Source organism: Panthera tigris, chromosome F3 (assembly GCF_018350195.1).
Source record: "Panthera tigris isolate Pti1 chromosome F3, P.tigris_Pti1_mat1.1, whole genome shotgun sequence".
Classification (NCBI taxonomy): Eukaryota; Metazoa; Chordata; class Mammalia; order Carnivora; family Felidae; genus Panthera; species Panthera tigris.
The window spans coordinates 23,892,702-23,914,733 of record NC_056678.1 but is presented as its reverse complement, the minus strand read 5'-3'; the positions used below and the strand labels follow the sequence as shown (position 1 = coordinate 23,914,733).

At 42.1% G+C, this 22,032-nt stretch overlaps 1 protein-coding gene across 2 annotated transcripts in view; it reads left to right on the top strand.

The window, feature by feature from the left end:
* The window catches only part of CF3H1orf21 (chromosome F3 C1orf21 homolog), a 227,123-nt gene that overhangs the window by 176,152 nt on the left and 28,939 nt on the right, over positions 1-22,032 (top strand). For both annotated transcript variants that reach the window (XM_042975382.1, XM_007096228.2), the window contains one exon: positions 19,462-19,538. In XM_042975382.1, the coding sequence (XP_042831316.1) occupies positions 19,462-19,538 (77 nt within the window). The remainder of the gene's footprint in view (positions 1-19,461; positions 19,539-22,032) is intronic.

The following is a 22,032-nucleotide window of genomic DNA, read 5'->3' as shown; positions in this document are numbered from 1 at the left end:
CATCATTACATACTCCAAGCAAAGGTAGATAAGACACTCTCACTGTCTTCAAGGGGTTTCTATTCTATTAGACTCCAGCAGTTAAAACAACCTGTGGTAAGAAGAGAGCTATGTGTAAACAGATGAGCTGAGGGACTAAGGCAGAAGCCTGTGCCAGGAACCGTGAGGGAGAAGGTGGTTCTACATGGGAGGCTGAGGATGCCAGTCATCATGGCAGATTTCTGTGGAGTTTTTTGCCTTTCTTCACAAGGCTCATAAAGTGTACCCTCCTACCTTGACTTGCTTCTGCAGCTCCTCCAGTTCTAGTCTGTGGGTGGGTTTGGAGTTGTGGGGATGGTACAGAAGCAGTGGGGCAGGTGGTGGTTCATTAATGTAGACAAGGAAGGCGCCATTGCCGTTGCCCCTTGTTCTCATTTCCACCCTCAGCAGTCATTAAATGGACGTGTGAGAATTCTGCAGAGCAGGATGGAAAGTCCTATGGTACACACGTTAGCTAAAAGTTCTCATTTGTCTCACATTTTGTTAGAGGCTGAACTTTTCTCTTCTTTGGAAGGTTAAACAAACAAACAAAAAAACCTTGAATTCATTTCCAGATCACAGTGTTTTTTCAAAGAAAATCTGTAAATAGACAACTGCCTGATTTGGGGGAGAAATAATAGAACTTCCTACAAGACACAAATATGATAGCAACTCGTCGTGGGCAGGCAGTGCTTTTATGGAGACCGGGACCCAGGGTGACAGGACAGTGAGCTAGGGATGGAAAGGGATCCCATGTCATCAGTTCAGGAAGAAGTCACTATGCTAAGGAGAGGACATGACATAGTGATTTGTCCTAGGGAGTCAAGAATGTAGGCTCCCTTAATAGCAGCATGATGACACTTCAGTCTGGTCCATTTAAAACATTCCACTGGATTGTAGTTTCCTCTTGACCACATATAAAGGGTATTTATTTGAGGAAAAAGCTGTTACTTAAATATGTAAGCCCACCTTAACCTTGGTCATGAACACCTGTCTCAAGGCAAGAAGAAGGACTCAGGTAGAGATGGCAAACAAATCTGAAACAGAACCATCTATGATTTTATATATAGACAGTGCTGGCAAACTCACCAGTTTCCACAGTGTCATTACTCCCACAAAGGCTGATTTCAAACTAGCAGCAGTTGGCTAACAAGATTCCTGAACATTTAACAACTGGCTCTCCCAGTAATGGCCAGCTCCAGCATACCACTACATGTATGATTTGGCCAGTAGAAATATGCTTTTTTTTTTAGTTTATTTATTTATTTTGAGAGAGAGAGAGAACAAGTGGGGGGGAGGGAGAGAGAGAGAAAATCCCAAGCAGGCTCTGCACTATCAGTGCAGAGCCCAAAGTGGGGCCCAAACTCATGAAACGTGAGATCATGACCTGAGCCAAAATCAAGAGTAGGATGCTTAACTAACTGAGCCACCCAAGTGCCCCCAAATACCTTTTTTTTTAACTTAAATTTGAGTGGTTGCCAGAAGCAAGAGGGTGGAAAGTATGCAAAATGGTGAAGGGGGTCAAAAGGTACAAACCTCCAACAACAAAATAAATAAGTTATGGGGATGGGAAGTACAGCCTGGTGACTATAGTTAATAATACTGTATTGTATTACATATTTGAGTTCATAGAAGAGTAGATCTAAAAAGTTCTCATCACAAGAAAAAGACTTTTGTAACCATGTATGATGGTGGGCATTCACTAAACTTACTGCGGTGATCATTTTGCAGTATATACAAATATCGTATCATTACATTGTGTACCTGAAAACTAATTTAATGTCATATGTCGATTATACCTCAGTTTTTAAAAATTGAATTTGAATGCCTTTGGGGAGATACTCGCTGATGGCTATTCCTCCCAGTTATACCTGGTCCCTCTACTCCCTATTGCTTACTCAAGGTGTATCATCTGTTCAGCTACCTGCCTGGCCTTGACTTGCTTTGGCGTGGGTGGTACAGAGGCTGTTTTCAGCAGTAGCCCTGGGGTCCTTGCCTGTGTCTTTAAAATTGGGTCCCTTTCAGGCTTCTTTTCTTTTTTCTTTTTTTTTTTTTGGTATGGAAACACAAAGGGGGTATTAAAAATTATGTGGATTACTCTTAACTCTCGCCCTCCTTTTTTAGCTTATGTAGATTTGGCTTTTTTAAGAATGCAGAATATTTATTGAAAGAGATACCTATGCATAGTTCCTGTCTACTTTTGGCCAATAACTCTCTGACCTTGGGCAACTTACAAAATCTCTCAGAGCCTCTGTCCTTGATGGTTTCATTCATGTTCTCCTCTTTGAATGCTTGCCTCAGACAGCTGTTGTAAGGATTAAATAAGGAAAAGTTTTAATAATAACAGTAATAACAATTGCCGACCTCTGTTAGGTTCTTACACACGGCAGGGCCTGTGCTTGGCCTTTCCTTGGTACTAACATAATCAATGCCTGCAGGCCCCGGTGCGGTAGCTGGCACCTGTGAGGTGTCGTCAGTGATAGCTGTTACTTTTACTGTGGTTATTGTTTGTGCAACTATAAGAGACCATAGCGATAAAGAATCCAAAGCTGTGTTTCTCTGTTGTCAGATTATCACAGGACCATCAGTTAAGTACATACATATGGCCTCACATAAGAAACAAATTAACCATGGTTATATCTGTACTTTAGGAGTTTATCTTCTGTAACAGTAACTGTCAGAGAATATGCATACAGACAAGCCTATCGTTACACACACAAGTTGTTTGGGCTGTTTCATTGTTCTCATCATGCTTTCTGCCAAATGACTATTGGACAGGAGATGTGGTGCTGAGATTTCATTTCAGTATTCCATTTGAGAAATGGGGTAAAGTCTCTAATATTTCTGTTAAGTTTTATCCGGAAATCTTGGACTTTGGTAAAAGATACCCTTTCAATCAGGTTCACACGATCAATTTCCACTACGTTATGGTATTTGCCAGAATACAAGCAGGATTTTTTTTAAGTCCTTCAGAAAAGTGGATGCCATTTTATATATGAATCACGTGGTACAGGGCACTCTTGTTATTTTGAACAGAGTGTCTAAGGGAAACGCTAGGCTAAAGCGCTGGCTTGCCTCAGTGATCACCTTAGATGCTTATAGAGAGGGGCCTGCTGACTGAATCACTTTTGTTTCTAAATGAGAAAAAAGAATACCGCTCTAATTTAGTACTATTTCTGTGTGTCATCATAACAGCCTCCTAACAGTTACTTTGCGAGAATAATGCAGTAAGTGGTGAGCAGCACAGAGATCACCACTAGCTGGGTATTTATGGCTTGGAATTAAATGGCCAACACAGCAGCATACAAAAATCTGAACTGCACTGTATTTCAACCAATTGGAAGCAAACATAATATGCCTTGGAAACAATAGAAGACTCAAAAAGTGGGTGACTGGTCGTGAAAACACTGATGCCAGATGCCAGATGCACCTGGAACGCATAAGTTGTTTTGTGAAATACGAGTGTGCAAAAGGAATATTTATAAATTCATATAATTTTTTACACAGTATGTGGTCATAAATATTAGCGTAGCTGAATTAATAAACTACTATAAGTCGTCACCTAAAGGTTTCAGCTCCATTCCTCAAGGATTATGTAGTTAAGCTTGCCAAGACACATTTCTGAGTATCTTCACTTTGGAGGAATGGGGATCATCTCCTTTTTCTCTGTGGTTCATTAAAGCTCTTAGATGTGTAGCTTAACGTGTTTTTCTCTCATTGCCAGCTCCTCCCCCTCTCCCCTTCCCCACCCTTTCACTCAGGTCAGGAAAGACTTTCACATGAGTTGAGAGGTAAAGAAGGAGGGAAGCAGCAAACTGGTTCCCAAGACTTACTTGCCTGGTAGGATCTAGTGTTAGACGAATGGGTAAAATGGGAACAAACATTCAGAAACCATTTTACAAAAGGCAGACTTAGTAAACTGAGGCTTGTGGTGCCATGAATAAGCCCCTCCATGCAAAGCCTAATAAAAGAACCTCAGAGAGATGAGAAGTGACAGCGGCAGAGGACACACATCATTTGTTCTAGACTTTTCTCCCCGTCTTGGTGTCAGGCTGCCAGAGGAGAGTCAGTCCCTTCACGGTCCCACATCAACAGTATGTGCTCAGCTCAGAAGTGTTGTGGGAGCATACACCAAAGGTGAAGGCAAATGTGGAAAGAGAGTATGGAAACTTTTCCAGAAAGCTTCTAGAAGACTGGGGAGATCAGCAAATAAAGACACTCATGGTTAAACACAATCCATTAAAGCATTTCAGGATCAATTCTGCTTGCAAAGTTTAGAATGAAGATATTCCTCGCAAGCAGTCCATTTCTCCAAAAGGAGTGGGGCCGGGAGCGGCGGGAAGAATAGTGCTTACTTTTTATTGCCTAAGTACCACGTTTCAATTTTAAAGCGCTTTTTCAACCCAAATGCTAGTTACAACCAACCAGTCTTTTCCTAGCCTTGGGCTAAAAGTTACATCAATAATGGAACGTCGCCAGATTTGATTATTGACTGTCAAGACTGTGTATAGAAGCCTAATGACTGACTCCACATTGTAAAATAATCATGCCACGACAGAATTGACGCTTGTATTCACAAGAAAGCCTGGGGGCACTGTTAAAACATCGACTTCCCTTCATTTACACCAACTTCTGGTGGGAGAGGTTGCAGAAGGGTATAGAAGAAAATGTATGGGTCGGGAGCTAAATTTAGAATGAGCCAGGACTAATCATAGAAGCAATGGAAGAAATAATAGAAGAAAAATGAAATCAGTTCTTTGCCACCAGTCCAAAACTTAGAACTCCTGTATGTGAAAACATGTATTTATTTTAAAACACACTTTTTAAAAACAGAAATACATGCAAAAGAGAATTTATGTTTTGTAAATATGTACAGTAATAGAAAGGAGGGGGAAAAAAAACCTTTTTTCATGCAGAGAGCTCACAGGCAGAATAAAAGATGTGGTCTTGTGTTGCTTCTCTTCTCCTGCCAAGAGACTACATCCTCTTTTCGAGAGTGGTCGGCACTGGACAGAAGGCAGGCTTATCGGTGCTTCTCTGAGATCTTTGAAGATGGCCCTAACAGGGAAGACTTTCTTGCCTCTTGGGTCACAGGCTTGTAAGGACCCAATGTGGCATTGCCATAGGGTCATGGAAAAAAATGAAATCAAGGTGATAAGCAAAGATGAAAGCAAGGGAGAGAAGGGGGCATTCTTTGACTACCTGGATCCAGTCAGGCCTGAGATCAGATCCACTCCTGTGAGGTAAACCAGTAAGTTCCAGGCCTTCAGACCTGTGTTCTCGCCATCTACGGTGCTTTTCTGCCTCCCATACGCATGGGGCCTGGCTCTCACCTGCCTCGCTCCTACATGAATGTTGGTTGGGCTCCACTTGGATAGAGACTATGTGACAAGTAAAGGACATTGTCTCAAAAATAATTGCATTCTTTCTTTTTTTTTTAAGTTTATTTATTTTGAGAGAGGACAGAGAGAGTGCAAGTGGGAGAGGGGCAGAGAGAGGAGAAAGAGAGAATCCCAAGTAGGCTCCGTGCTCAGTGCAGAGCCTGACTCGGGGCTTGGTCTCACAACTGCGAGATTATGACCTGAGCCGAAATCAGGAGTCGGATGCTTTACCGACTGAGCCACCCAGGCACCCTCGAAATAATCGCATTCTAATGTATCCACTCAGAAAGACTACATTTTCTCCTAATTTCTTCTCACTGTTCAGGCCACCTGGTATAGGTCCTGAAGCTTACATTTCATTCCCTTCAAGAGAAACACATGTCTGCCCAGCCATGTTTCTGCATTAATAACCGTGTCACCTGTCCTTTGCTTGCCCAGAAAGATACCTTGACTTGGAGTCAGCCCACCCATTAGGCATACATAGGTAGCAAGGAAGAAGAAGCAATTTTTTGAAGCCATATTTCACCCTTTTAATCAGTAACCCTAAACTTCCTTTATTTCCCCATTTCATCCCCAACATTTCCTGTTGTCAGCTAAGCCGAAAATCTGGCTGTCATCCTTAGCTAAACCTTGTCCTCTTCCACCTACCCTGTAAATGCTATATCCATATGTATACATCTATGTCTATGTGTATGTATATGTGTATATATATGTGTATCTATTTATTTATAGATGTTTATATCTAAATGATCTGTAAATGCGACACTTAGTATTGGGGGATTTTTTTTCCTCTGACATTTACAATTGTTCCATGAGGGCAGGACTAAGCAAGGCACTTAGCATGTAGTGGGCACTCAGTAATTTTAGTGACAACTCCCAGATCTGTTTCCTCATCCTTATTTCCAGAGCAACCATCTTATTAATACAAGCTGTCATTTTGTGATGTATTTCCTGTACAATAGGTACCCCAGTGAAGTACATACTACTTCCATTGCCATTTCACACATTTCCATCACCGTTTCACAGGAAACGAGCACAGAGGTTACAGAATCTACTCAAAGTCACACAAGTAGAAAGTGGAGAGGTCGTCTTACTCCAGAGCCTGTGCCCTTGTTGTCTGCCATGCTGAGCCCCTCCTGTCTTTGTTAGCTGCTGTAGAATCTCTTCTGATTTACTGGCTCAGCTTCCGGATTGGCTCTGTGCTTCCATCTCTGGAACGGTTTGCCAGAAGATCCATAAACTCCTTCAATGGCTCCTCCTTGTTTCATAGGCAAGCGCAGTGTCCGAGCATGAGCCCTCTGTGGCCCACCGCTACCCGCCTCGCCACTTCCTCTCTCATTCGCACCCTGGCACCTCGTGCTCTCCCAGGCTCTGCATGGTTCCCGGTACATGTCGTGTTCTCTTTCCCTGTCAGGGGGTATTCTTCCGCCTTCCAGACCCAACCCTGCCTGGTTCCATCTCCAAGAAGCTCCCCTGACCTCCTCCTCTGAGTTGTGTCATCCTGAGTGCTTCTATGACACATACGTCAGTCATTTCTAAACATCAGTTCACTCTTCTATTTTGTGGTGGATGAGGATCATGTCTCCCAATTCTCTAGCACAGTCTGGCATCCAGGGATTGTTAAGCAGTGTTTAGTGAAGAATGGGCCATTAGGTTTCTCCATGATGATTTTCCACCACTATTTAGTAACCCATATTTCTGTCCCTATATGGCTTTTTGTTGTGATCCAAGGACCTGGTTTTGATATTTGCTTGGCCTGAGAAGACTGAGTTTTGCACACGTGATATGCCTGAGCTCTTGACTAAGAGAAGATAGAGTCAAGAATGACCCCCCCCACCCCCCCACCCACCGCTGCCGCCAAAACGTCCACATCCTAATTCCTGGAACCTGCGAATGCTATGTCACCTTATGTGGGAGAAGGGACTTGGCAGGTATGATTACATTAAGGATCTTGACCCAGAGACATTATACTGGATTATGGGTCCAGTAGACCATAGGGATCCTTATAAGAGGAATGCAGGAGGATCAGAGTTAGAAAAAGAAGATATAAGGATGGAAGCGGAGATCAAAGAGGAGGGATGCTAAATTCCTGACTTCGAAAGTGGAAAAAGGAGCCGTATGCAAAGGTAGTCAGCCTCTAGAAGCTGGAAAACCCAAAGAAACAGATTTTCTCCTAGAGCCGCTAGAAGGAGGACCATCCTATGGACCAGCATTAGACGTCTGACCTCCGAATTGGTGTTTTAAAAATCCATAAGTCCTTGGTAATTTGTTAAGTAGCAAAACGAAGCCAATATAGATCCAGCACCTTGAAATATAGTAGTGCTATAATAAATACCTATAAATGTGGAGTAGCTTTGGAATCGGGAAGTGGACAGAGACTGGAAGAATTCTGAGGAGCAGGATAGAAAAAGCCTAGGTTGCCTTGTACATACAGTTCGTAGAAATAGGGATTTTAAAGATTCTTCTGGGGAGGGCTCAGAAAAAAGAGCGTGGTGAAGAAAACCTGTATCACCTCAGAGAATACAAGTCATCATAAACACACCGTTGGTAGAACCGTTGGACATGAGGGGCACCTGGGTCAGCTAAGCGGCCAATTTTTTAGCTCAGGTCATGATTGTTCATGAGTTCAAGTCCCATGTTGGGCTCTGTGCTGACAGCTTGGAGCCTGGAGCCTGCTTCAGATTCTGTGTCTCCCTCTCACTCTGCCCCTTCCCCACTCATGCTCTGTCTCTGTCTCTCAAAAAATGACTAAACATCAGGGCACCTGGGTGGCTCAGTTGGTTAAGCGTCCAACTTCGGCTCAGGTCATAATCTCACAGTTTGTGAGTTTGAGCCCTGCCTTGGGCTCTGTGCTGAGAGCTCAGAGCCTGGAGCCTGCTTCAGATTCTGTTAACTCCCTCTCTCTCTGTCTGTCTGTCTCTCTGTCTCTCTCTCTCTGTCTCAAAAATAAACTTTAAAATTTTGTTAAATGAAGCAACATTTAAACATTTTTAAAAATTAAGAAAAAAAAAAGAAATACGGACGTGAAAGTTACCACCGGTAAGTGAAGGAAATGAGGAACATGTTATTAGAAACTGGAGGGAAGGTGGCACTTGTAATACGGTGGCCAAATGCTTAGCTAATCCTGTCCTACAAGGATGTGGAAAGCAGAACTTGTAAACAATGAACTTGAATCTTTAGCTGAGAAGACTTTTAAGTTGGAGTGTTGAAGTCAGGGCATAATTTCTTCTCGCTGCTTCTAATGAAATGTGACAGGACGGAGCTAAATTGAAGGAAGAATTATTAATGAAAAAAGAACCAGGACTTACTGGTTTGGGGAACTCTTAGTCTGTCCAGATTGCAAAAGATGCTAAAACTAGGAGATTCACTGTCAGGAACACATGCTCTGGGGAGACAGCCAAGGGTGTGGCCAAACAATCTTTCGCTACTCTCTGGTAAAAATGAAAAGGTCAGAGTGTTCAGTCACACAGATGACTCTTTGAAGAGATGAGGCACGTATCCCCTCGGCTGTCTCAGCAGAAGCCAGCCTTAGAGATGGGGTTGTCTAGGAAGTATCTGTGGAAGAACCCCCTGTGTGATGAAGTGAACCCCCATGCCACACACAGGAGGCCCGTGGCGTTCTTGAAGATATTACATCAGTTTGAACCAAAAGGGTCAGAGAGAGGGTGCATAAGGTGTCACACTCCCAAAATTCGTACAGGCAGGAAACAAGCTGATGAGACAGCCCAGCCACAAACATGTTGCTATCCTTCAAGAAGTAAGAATGACTCTACAAGGGTAGAACCACGGGCCCGGGGAGCAGAGTCTTAATCCACAGAGGATGATTACCAGGCCTTAGAAGCAAAGGGAGTCCGCCCAGTTGGATTTTGAAATTGCTTGGGACAAGGGACTCCTTTTTTTCGTCCATTTCTCCCTGTCTGAATGGGCATGCCTATAGCTGTCATCTCTTGCCTCCCCACCGTTGTATTTTGTGAGCAGGTAACTTGATTTCTAGTTCCACAGGTTCACAGATAGAGAGGAATTCTGCCCTAGGATGGATTAGATTCAGAGCCTCATTCATATCTAATTTAGATTATTTAGATAATGAGGTGTGGGACTTTTGAGCTGATGAGATTTGCCTAATACTTGAGACTTGGGTTGATGCTGTATAGGGTTGAGACTCTGTGGTACCTTGGGGTGAACCTGTTTTGTATGTGGGAGACTTATGAATCTTTGGTATGAATCCAGGGGGAACCCTGTGGTAGGCCGAATAATTCCTGTCCACATCCTAATCCATGGAACCTGTAAATATGGTACCTTACACGGGAGAAGGGACTTTGCAGGTGTGATTAAATTAAGGGTCTTGACGTGGTGGAGAGATTATCTTGAATTATTTGAATAGGCCCAATATAATCACAGGGATCCTTTCAAGAGGGAAGTAGGAGAATCAGAGTTAGAAGAAGATGCCGGGCGCGCGGGTGGCTCAGTCGGTTAAGCGTCCGACTCTGGCTTGGGTCATGATCTCGCAGTTCGTGAGTTTGAGCCTTGCATCAGGCTATGTGCTGTCAGCGTATCCCTCTCTCTCTCTCTCAAAAATAAATAAACATTTAAAGAAAAAGAAGATGTAAGGACTGAGCAGAGGTCAGAGAGGAGAGAGGATGGATGCTACAGTGCTGCTTCGAAGCTGGAGGAGGGGACCACAAGCCAGCTAGTGCAGGTAACGTGTAGACGACAAGAAAGTCAAGGAAACAGATTCTCTCCTTAAGCCTCCAGATGGAAGGTAGCCGTGCAGCCTGCTGTTAGACTTCTGACCTCCAGAAGCGTAAGATAATAAATGCGTGTGGTTTTCAGCCCCTACATTCGTGTTAACTTGCTACGGCCACAATAGGAGAACAGCAGATTTTCTGGGCACTGACAAATTTGGAATTGAAGAGAGATGTGGGTGTGTCCAGCGAGTTCAGGAAGGCTGGAGTCTGATTTTTGGCTGGCTTCTACAGCACAGTGAGTGTGAGAAAAACAATCGTGCCTGGAAGAAAAACTGGATCATTTAACTTTTTGTTTTTAGCTTTGACATTTGCAGTCTCTTGACTTAGTGAGGAAAACCTGTCAAGATTTTGGTTCATCACGGGAAAAGTTCAGCAACTCTGCATAAATGGTGACTTTTTATGATGGATGATACATTTCTTTATTCTAATATTTTATTAACTTTGATCAAATATACTTCGATTTTTGTGGCTGTTTTTTTACCCACCAGAAACGTCTGTTATAAAGCGTGGTTATTTTGTGCTAGACAGCTCTCTTAAATGCAATCTTTTAGGGACCACAGTCCATTGGTAGTTGAATTCCTAAAATGCTTGATCTTGTTGCTATGGATGACAATGAATACGATTGGCATCATATGTGTTTTGTTTGATGGCTGGAGAGATGTGAGAAATGGAAAAGTCAAGAAGTGTGTGGGGTTGGGTGTAGGTGCAGTTTTCTGGGGTATAAATCACAGATTGTGCCTCTCTTCCCTCTTACCTGTATCCAGGGAGCATTTAGCCTGATTTATTAACGCTTGTCCACTACATCAGCTTGTCAAGCACTTTCACCTTTGTTTTGCATTCTAACCTCTGAATGGCATTTTAGCCCAATTTAAACTTTCAGCACTGAAGTTTCTTCCATATTCCTATGAATCACACATAATTTAGTACAAATACATGACACAGTTGTACATCAGATTATTCAGAAAAGAAGACTGCTATGATTAATGTTAGGTAGTTCTGTGGTCAAGAAAACATACTTTTTTCTTTTTTTAGGTGAGCATTATGGTGGTCATTAGGACTATTCCTGAATATTCCAGTTCTAGCTCTTTTCAGACACATAGTAGGATTATACTTTCTCCACTCTCTTGAATTTTCAAGTGGTTCTCTGATCCGCTCTGGCCATGTAAGTATGAGCACTTAACTGTTCTGCTCTGGTCTTCCCTCCCCTGCCATGCTGATTATGACAGCACGTGCTGACATGGGACCTCTGTGAGCCTGAATCCCTGAAGAGCGGGGACACACAGAGCCCTGCTGCTCGTCTGCACATATAGCATGTGCAAGACGTAAACTTGTATCTTATTGAACCACCAGTACTGGGGACTATTTCTTACCGCGGTGTAATCTCCCCCATTCTAAGTGATATTCAGTGTCTCAGACAAAAACTGAATGTGGTTCTGACAAGTTAATTATTTGGGTATGTATTAATACTTCTTTGGAAAACTCGGAGAGGGGCACCTGGATGGTTCACTCAGTTAAGTGTCCGACTCTTGATTTCGGCTCATGTCATGATCTCACGGTTGTGAGTTCAAGGCCCACATCAGGCCCTGCGCTGACAGCATGAAGCCTGCTTGGGATTCTCTGTCTCCCTCTCTGCTCCTCCCCTGCTCATGTTCTCTTTCTCTCTCAAAATAAATAAATAAGCTTAAAAAAAAAAAAAAACTTGGAGATACCTCATCTTATTGCAAACATCCTCAGTTTCCAAGTCTCAGTGTAATTTGACATTATATATACCTTGTTACTTTTAATTACTGAAATACTGGCATAGTGACTTTAATGACTTTGTCTTAAATTTGTCAGTACACAACTTAATCTATTCTGAGCAACTTCTTACAACTGTTTACTTTTTAAAGTTACTTTAAATGTTTACAATCTATCTGGAGAAACAACAATGCAAATTATATTAGGAGCCTTAAAACTGATTTGCCGCACTTGACATTTGCTCAGTGTAAAACGAGATACATGGCTGTATTTTAATTTATAGAAAAAGAATTTCCGTAAAGCTGATACTTTCCACATCACTTCCATCACTACTAAAATTCTAACCAAATACCAATAATCTGAATAATCTCCTTGGACAGGTAATTATGGATGGAAGTGTTGAGTTCATGAAATTATGATAATGTAGATGGATCTAAGTCAACACTTGCATCTGGTGGCTGGGACCTTGCTATTTTTTAATATCCAAAAATTGTGGTAGAATGAATGTGGCTCAGCTAATCCCCATCATTCAGAAGACAAAAGCTAAAATTCCTTAATTTTTTTTAACATTTATTCATTTTTGAGAGTGAGAGAGAGCATGAACGGGGGAGGGGTAGAAAGTTTGGGTGACACAGAATCCGAAGCAGGCTCCAGGCTCGGAGCTGTCAGCACAGAGCCTGATGTGGGGCTCGAACTCACGGACCACAAAATCATGACCTGAGCCAAAGTCGGACGCTTAACCAACTGAGCCACATAGGCACCCCCCCATTTTTGAAAGATGCGGTATCCTATCCCATGTTAATACCACATGAGAAATCACATATAAGACATCAAATGAGGCCGTTTTGTTAGAGAGTACATCCTATGGGTTACTCCTTCAAAGTGGAATAATTACTTATTTTATAGCTGATGTCTTCCTATTTTAAAAATATGTGTACGCCCCCTCCCCCACACCCTGAATGTTTTCTAGTTCTCATGTACTTTCTAAAATGCAGGGATTCAGTTGTACACACACGCAATCTGTATGTAGGGAGGACTCTTTGCAAAGTCACATTGAGTGAGTGCTTTTGTGTCTTTGCTCTGAGCACCTCCTTCACTAGCAATTCCAGGGGCTGTTTCTCCAACCCCCACTACTTGTCTCTAGGACTCCAGCTTCCTGCATCCATCTGGTCCCTGAGATTCCTTTATAAGACTGAACTTCCTACTGTTGGGCCCAGAAAAAGAAATTGAGGTTCCTCCCCACGCTTCCAACCCAGGAACAGCTCAGGGAGCCTCACAGGGTGACAGCTACCTAGATCCACTCAGACTCAAGGGACAACACAGGCCAACAAGTGATGGAAGAAAAGAAGTTCCATTTCTCACCAACAGGGAGGGTGCTTTCTGTCAGATGCCTAAACACATTGTGTGGCCGCCTTCAGAATTAAGGAGGGGTGGGGCGCCTGGCTGGCTCAGTCAGTGGAGCATGCGACTGGATCTCAGGGTTGTGAGTTTGGGCCCCGTGTTGGGTGTAGAGATTACATAAAAATAAAATCTTCAAAAAAAAAAAAAAAGAAGGGGAGGTTCGGGGAAATTTTTTAAAGAAGCTGTCAGTTTCTCTCAGGGTTCTGACTTTCCCTTTGGGAGATGCCACCCAGGGATTGGGGAAGCAGCATAAATACAGTTGGTTTGACTGTCTCCGGCCTCAGAGGAACTAAGAGAATGTTAAGTTTACTCTAGACACCGGCAAGTGTGTTCTGTTCATAAAGAAAGAAAATTACTCCAAGCAAAGGAGAAAGTTGTTTGATTTACTGTTTACATAAACCTGTCACTACCTGGCATTAGTTTGCAAATATTTTTGAGAAACGAATGCTTTTTTCCAACTTACAGAGCCCCTAAGTATAAAACAGTTAAAGGGGTTGCTGCTCTGGTGGGCCTCTCTACGGACCCCCAGAGTGGCTTTGCAGCATATTTAGCACAAAGGTATCTTTTCTCTAAAGCAAAAGTTCTCAAACTTTTTTTGAATTTAAGAGTCACCTAGGACTCTTCTTTAAAATGCACATTCTGGGGGCGCCTGGGTGGCTCAGTCGGTTGGGCGCCTGACTTCGGCTCAGGTCACGATCTCGCGGTCCGTGAGTTCGAGCCCCGCGTCAGGCTCTGGGCTGATGGCTCGGAGCCTGGAGCCTGCTCCCGATTCTGTGTCTCCCTCTCTCTCTGCCCCTCCCCCGTTCGTGCTCTGTCTCTCTCCGTCTCAAAAATAAATAAAATGTTAAAAAAATAAAAAAAATTAAAAAATAAAATGCACATTCTGGGCCTCAATCCCAGAGACTCACACTCAGGAAGTCTTGGGTAGGGCCTGGGAATCTGTATTTTAACATGCATCTCAGATGATTCTGATACCAGCATGGATGGGTCATGAACCACTGCTCTGCAGACTGCTTTCTGGTGGCCTATTCAATGGCTTCATCTTAGCCCCACTTGGTCCCAGTTTATTTTAGGTACTTAGTTTACGAGTGTCATATACCAATAAAAGGGGCTTTTCTGCCAGGGAAAATGCTATCTTAGTTACCTCTTCCTCATCTCTCAAATTCTGCGTTCCTGTGTCTGGAACACTCCAGATGTGGCACGACTCTCGGCTCTCTGGTGAGTCTGCTCTATTTGAGGCTCCCAATACCCTCGTCCTTCCAGCCCTTTCTGGTTTTCTCTGTTTGTTTGCTTTTCTTTTTCTTTTTCTTTGTTTAAGCAGACCTCTTTAAACCTCCCCTTCCCCAACCAACAAACCCTGAGGAGAGTTAAGTGATGTTTATCAGCAAATATAAAACTGACATCTTGGTGCAAACACAGCTAACTGATAAACACGTCAATGATCCTGTGTAGCAAGGTGCTGGATGTTCTGAGGGATACAAAGAACAAATCCAAATGAGTCATGTTTTTAAAAATAAATGAAGCCCACAGTCAGACAGCACTTGACGGGCAATAATTGAAAAGACACTATCAAGTGTTGGCGGGGACATGGAGAAAGTGGAACCGTCTTGCACCCCAAGTGAGAAAGTCAAATGGTGCAGCCACTTTGGAAAACAGTTTGGTGATATCTTAAATAGTTAAATGTACCTCACCATATAATCGAGCTCTTCAGTGTTAGGAATCTGCCCAAGAGAAGTGACAAAGACTTACACATGAGTGTTCATAGAAGTATTATTCATAATATCCTCAAACTTGAAACAACCCAAATATCCGTCCAGTGGTGAATGCATATAATACGGTATATCCATACATTGGAATATCATTTAGCAGTTAAAAGAAATGAAATACTAAAAGATGTGACAATATAGGTAAACCTCAGAAACATTATAAGCGAAACATGCCAGACACCAAAGGCTATATATTATAAGGTTCCATGTACGTGAATCTATAAAAGGCATACTCAGACAGAAAGCAGATTTGTGGTTGCCTGAGGCTACAGAGGAGAGCAGAAAACAACTGCCAGTGGGTTTGAAGAAACTTTTTAGGATGACGGAACTGTTCTAAAACTGGATTGTGGTGGTAATTACACAGTTCAGTAAACTTACCAAAATCACTTAATCACACATTTATAATGGAATTTTATGGAATATAAATGTTACCACGATAAAGTGGTTAAATATTTTTTAAAACAAGGCATATAGCAAATTAAAGAATCAGTTGTTCTCTTCTCTGCAAAAGAAATAGAGAGATACAGGGGCGCCTGGGTGGCTCAGTCGGTTAAGCGTCCGACTTCGGCTCAGGTCATGATCTCTCAGTCCGTGAGTTCCAGCCCTGTGTCGGGCTCTGTGCTGACAGCTCAGAGCCTGGAGCCTGTTTCAGATTCTGTGTCTCCCTCTTTCTCTGACCCTCCCCCGTTCATGCTCTGTCTCTCTCTGTCTCAAAAATAAATAAACGTTAAAAAAAAAAAAAAGAAAGAAATAGAGAGATACAAGTCAGAGTATGGCCTGCAGGCCTCGGGGTCCCTATAACATTCTCAGGATGTCCTCGAGGTCATTTTCCTCACAATGCTAAGAAGCATTTTGCCTTTTTTGCTGTGTTGACATTTGCACTGATGGTACAGAAGCGGCAGCGGGTGAAACTGCTGGTGTCTTACACCAGTCAAGGCGGTGGCACCAAACCTCGTCAGCAGTCATCGTATCCACCACCACCATGTGCTTCTAATGGAAGAACACGTTCCACTGTCACTTCAGAGTGTCCTTCATGAAGCAGTAAATTTATTTAATGATATTGTCTTGTGCCTTGGATGCATACCTTCTTAAAAATTTTTTTAATGTTTGTTTATTTTTGAGAGAGAGAGAGAGAGAGACAGAGTGCAAGTGGGGGAGGGCCAGAGAGAGAGGGAGACACAGAATCCGAAGCAGGCTCCAGGCTCCGAGCTGTCAGCACAGAGCCCGATGTGGGGCTCGAACTCACAAATCGTGAGAGCGTGACCTGAGCCGAAGTCGGACGCTTACCCGACTGAGCCACCCAGGCACACCTGTGCACAGCTTTGTAATAGTCTATGCGATGAAATGGGAGATAGGCACACATAAAACATTTTTTCTGCGCACCCAGGTAGGGCGGTTATCCCAAGGAAAAGTACTTCTGCAGTTGATTGAGTTGCAGGCTGAACTAGCAATTGTTTTTATGGAACACTGTCTCTACTTTAGAAAAAAAAATGTGTGGCAGATAAATTATGGATATTCAGACTTGGGTATTTGGCAAACATCGTCTCAAGAATGAATGAAGAGAACTTGTCACTTCAAAGACAACAATTGGCAGTATGTGTTGCCAGTCATAAAATTCAAATGTTAAGCCAAAATTAGAATTTTGGAAAACTTTATACCACCACAAGCTTCCGTCAGGATCTCCTGACAGATTTCTGTCAGGATTCTGACAGCTTCTGTCAAGATTTTCCTGATGAGATCGATGGTGATTTTAACAAATGTGATTTCTTTTTTCATCTTGTATAATGAAATGTGTCAAAATCTGGAGAATATGGGCAAAGGGTGCTTGATACTAAAACAGTTTGAGAACTGCCGGCCTAGTGGCCGATAGCGTGGACGCGGAGGACCCTTCTTGGGTTGAAATCCCAACGCTATCACTTATTTCTTGTGTGGTCTCAGGTAAGTGCTTCATCTCTCAATGCCTCAGCTTTCTCATCTATAAAATGGGAATAAAAACGGTACCTATTGGGGCGCGTGGGTGACTCAGTTGGTCAAGCGTCTGATTCTTGGTTTCTGCTAGGTTCATGATCTCATGGTTTCGTGAGTCCGAGCCCCATGTCGGGCTCTGTGCTGCCAGCATGGAGCCTGCTTGGGACTCTCTCTCTCTCCCTCTCTCTCTGCCCTTCCCCCACTCATGGTGTCTCTGTCCCTATCACAGTAAATCAATAAACTTTAAAATAAGAAGAAGAAGAAAGTAAAAATAAAACCGGTAGCTATCTCAGAAATGTGGACATAAAAATGAGTTAATATATGTAAATAATTGTGAATATTAAAATGAGTTCATATACGGAAATCACTTAGTATAGTGCCTGACTTAGAGTACGTGGTCATTGGGTCGTTGTTACGATCTTGGTGAGTAGTGATTTGTAAAAGCTAATGCATTTTACGTGTGCAATCCATAGAAATGTGTGTGTAATTATGTATACTTTCTTTTTCCTTTTGTGTAACTGGGAAATCTGAAGCTGAGATTCCTCCCCGAGCCTCTGCCTCGGTTTTGGTCCTCCCGCTTCCTGGCAGTGTGCACCTGTGCGTGGTGTCCGGGGGGCTGGCCCGTCCCGTCCACCCAGCCTCTGTTGCTTGGGGTTTCCTTCTTCTCCTAGCAACCACACAGTGTGGTTTTAAGGAAGATGTGGTGACTCAGTGCCATTATGAAGGGTACGGTTTAATAGATTGAGTATAAACAGAATACAGTTGTGTACGGTTTCTAGTCTTAGTATTAGAAGCCGCGTTCCTGCCTCAGCAGTGTTCAAAATGACATCATTTTAGCTCAGCGTTTGGGAACTTATGTGAGTAGAGAAAAAGTGGAAGGCCCTGTCATATGTCTATTTTCAGTGCTTAATCCAAGCTGACAGGAAGTTTAAGGGGAAAAAGATGACTAACTTGGAACCTACCTCTGCAGTCCTTCCAGAGGGACGATATGTGAGCTATTTTTCTCTCTCACTGTTAAAAAGACGTTCATCACATGTTGACCTTGCTCACTTGTGCAACCAGTAATGTGACTCGCAGCTCCCGTCAAGTGCTGGGCCTCGCCCTCCCGGAGCCGGTGCCCTGCTTTGTAAACACGAAGGTACTTCGTCTGTTGTTCCCTGACTGTGTCAGCAGAAGGAACAGTTATATATTTTATACCCATTAAAAGGTGGTGAAAACACTCCAAAGTTTAGTGTGAGGTAAACAAGGTAGGATAGACTGCCAAAGAATCGTAATGGTTGTTTCTTTTCCTAGAAGATCACAGACAAAATTACCCTCTGTTGTGGAGTACCAGTGTTACACAGATATGCTCACGTTTGATGGTGAATAGCCCAAAACCCACAGTGTGTAAATCACTGGAGGTTCACGGATTTAAGTGGCTTCTGCTATCCTGAGAGAAAGATGAACTCTTGAAACAAGAGTTCATTTGGGGGCCATCTGTTTTATCTGTCATCCCACATCCCTCTGCATCTGGGAAGAACAGCGGGCCAGCCCGTGCGAGTCTTTATTCCTTGCCCCAGCCTAGGCTTTGAATTATTGCCACACATCAAGATCCTTGCACGCACACCGGCACTTGTTAAATAGGTTGAGAACAGCCCTGACTTACATTTCGGGGGTGTGTTTTGGGAGCCAGTTATAACGCCTCCTGAATATTTTGTAAAGGTAATGTTGTATAAATACAAAGCAGTACCATTATCGAGATGGTCTAAATACAGAGCAGTACCACAACTGAGGCAGCGTGCTTACGGATATACTTGCATTTTAAGATTGAGAGTGTTTCTTTCCCACGTGGCTAGTATACTGGGAATAGGAAATCAGATCAGACTAAAAGCCAAAGAAGTGCTTCTCGAATATAGGTTGGTAGTGAATTTTATTAATTCAATTGAATTCAATCTCACAATATTTGTTATGGGTGGAATAGATTTAGTTATTTTTAATCATGTTCTTCTCTCTGTCACTGCTAGGGCCTTGTGCAAACTTCATGTCTCAATAACTACAGATGTCTTTTATAAATAGAATGCACTGAAGTTAGTTGACCTGGGCATGTGAACAGTGTCTGTGATTATACTACGGCAGCTCTTTGACACTAGAATCTTCTGTTCTTTGAGTCTCTTCCTATTTTTAGTAGCTCCTAAAAACACCTAAAAATCACATATGAGTTGCACATAATTTTCAAAAATAGTTAATGGCTGTTTTTAAAACTCCCGCCTCTTTTCACGACAGTGTTCCAAAATCTTTGGCGGTTTCACCTTACAGTGTGATATCTTTGCAAGGATTTTTGTCCTTGTGAAGTAACCAGCTGTGAAGGGTCTCAAGCAAAACTAACATTTCTGTGATGACAGTTTATGCTGCTGTTTAATTGTCGATTCTCATCTTGTCTTCTATGTGTCTGTTTGTGTTTTTCAGGAAAAAAGTGCCAGTTCAAATGTACGACTTAAAACTAATAAAGAGATTCCAGGATTAGTTCATCAACCCAGAGCAAAGTAAGTTCTAGTTCCTTTTTTCCTTATATTGTTTTTAAAGCTAATAATATTTTCAGAGTGAGCTCAGTTTTGCCTGCCAGATAATCAAGATGTATTATAAAGCTTCAGTGATTGAGACACTGTGATTTGGTCTAATGGAACAGAGCAGAGAGTGCCAAAAAAGACCCACAATAACTGACAGAACAGACATGTCAAATCAGTTAGAAGAAAATAAAAGGAAATATCTTTATGACTATGGGGTAGGGAAGAATTTTGAAAAAGTCACAAAAGATGCAGATCTTTGAAGAAAAATGATTAATATGACTGCATTAAAATTAAGAACTTCTTTTTATCAAAATTTGCTGTAGGAGAGTAGAAGGAAGTGATGGAATATATTTACCATGCATATAATTGATAACGGTTGGGTTTCCAGAATATGTAAAGTAACTCTATAAATCAATAAGTAAAAAACAGAGAGCTCATAGAAAAAGAAGCTAAAGATATGAACAACCATTTTACTGAAGAGGAAACATGAATAGCTAACGTCTAGGAAGAAATTACCATTTCACACCACAAGATTGGCAAAAAATTTAGAAGTCTGACAATACAAATGGTTGACCAGGATGTTGAACAACAGGCCTCTTTACCCTAGTGGAAGTATAAACTGGTACAATTACTTTGGAAAAGTGTGTAGTTTCTAAGAAAATTGTACCTGGGCATACCTTGCCCACCAGCGATTCCCCCTCTCAGGTATATACCCTAGAAAAACTTGTACATGGGTGCTGGAAGACCTAGTTGACCTGGAAAATTCTACATATCAGTGAAAATGAATGACTTAGAGCTGCACCTGTCAAGATGGAAGAAGGTCATGAATGTAAGGTTGCGCGAGAAGGGAAGTAAGTGGTAGTCCCTGCCTGCTATAGTTTCATTTGCATAAAGTTCAAAAACAAGCCGAATGAGTCAACCTATTATATATGTCTGTGATAAAACATAAAGACAAGCAAGGAAATGAAAAGGCATTAAACTTGGAAGCGTGGTTCTTTCTCACTGGATGGAAGACAATGGGACCAGGGGTTCTGTTTCTTAATCTGAGTGGTGATGATATGGGTGTTCCTTTAACTATTGTTATGTAAAACTGTACAAATAACATATGTTTTCTATGTGTTATGAATTGCACAATTAAAAAGTTAAAGAGAATAATGGGTATTTTTCTAGAATTGTTCTAGAACCGAATCTACCTTGGCGATAAAATGCACTTTGTGTGACACTCAAGCTATCTCTCCTTTCCTTCAAAGAGGCTCCATTTTCCCAGAGCTACAAATCTGTTTTGTGGTGTTCCATCTAAATATGAACAAATTCCCTGAGGGTGCTGATCACACTGGTGGCACAGTCACCCCCACCCTAAAATAAATTCATGTATGTAATAGTAGTTCCATAAATCCGTGCCATAAGCAGAAGAAGTTGTGTTATGTCTGATTCTTCCCAGGAAATCGAGACAAAAATAACCTAGTTCATAATCACTTTACCCTGGCTCGGTGTCTGTGGAGGTGCTGCAGGTGGTTAGGCCTCTTCAGGGGGTGGTGATGAGCTCAAGGATTTAATTTTTTTACTTTCAAAGAAAACTGGACATTTTAAAATCCACTTATCATCTATAATGTCAGTGGAATAGTAAAGCCAATTTTTGAACCGTTGGGTACACATTATGTCATAATCACAACCTTCCTGTCCACTTCACTGATAATCACTTTTATCAACACTAATTGTATCTGCCTTGGAGAGACAGCAGATATCTCATGATACAACCAAGTCATGTTTTCATCCAAGCCATTCAATATATGCTATTTTTAAATGTTTCCCATATCTCTGAGTTCTAAGAAGAGACTATAAGAAGGAGAATTTCTTTTTCCCTTTAGTGTGAATACTTATTTAATTTAGACATACTGAAGCAGCCTCCTTTGCAAACTGATATGTGCTGAAGCTTTCAGAGAAATTGACTAAATTGGCTTGTGTGTTTACATTAAAATTAGGAAGAAAATCCTCTGTTATTCGTGTGTGTGTGTGTGTGTGTGTGTGTGTGTGTGTGTGCGCGTTTTAAACTATGAGTCAGAACCTGGGTTACTGGAATTCAACTACGAAATCTTTCTGGAAGGCCACAAGAAGTTTTACTTTTCCTCCTTGCTGACACAGGTGATTAAGAAACTGTTATTTATTATGCAGTGTATACATAAGATAATGAGTTTCTTTTCCCCGGAAGTGGAAGGACAACCCCATACCTGATAACAGGAGATTTATTAATAATAAAGATAGATGGTCTTCACATCTTCATCTGAGGTGCTATGCAGAGCACATTCTTACTGACTTTGGGATCTCATGAGAGTGACCTAATGTCATCAGGCTTCAGTTTTCTCAGAGAAAAATAGAGGAGAATCATCGTCTCTTACAGGGCTAGAGATATTTATAAATGAAATAATGTATGACCCAGTGCCAATCACAGTATCTGATGCTGGTTAAGAAT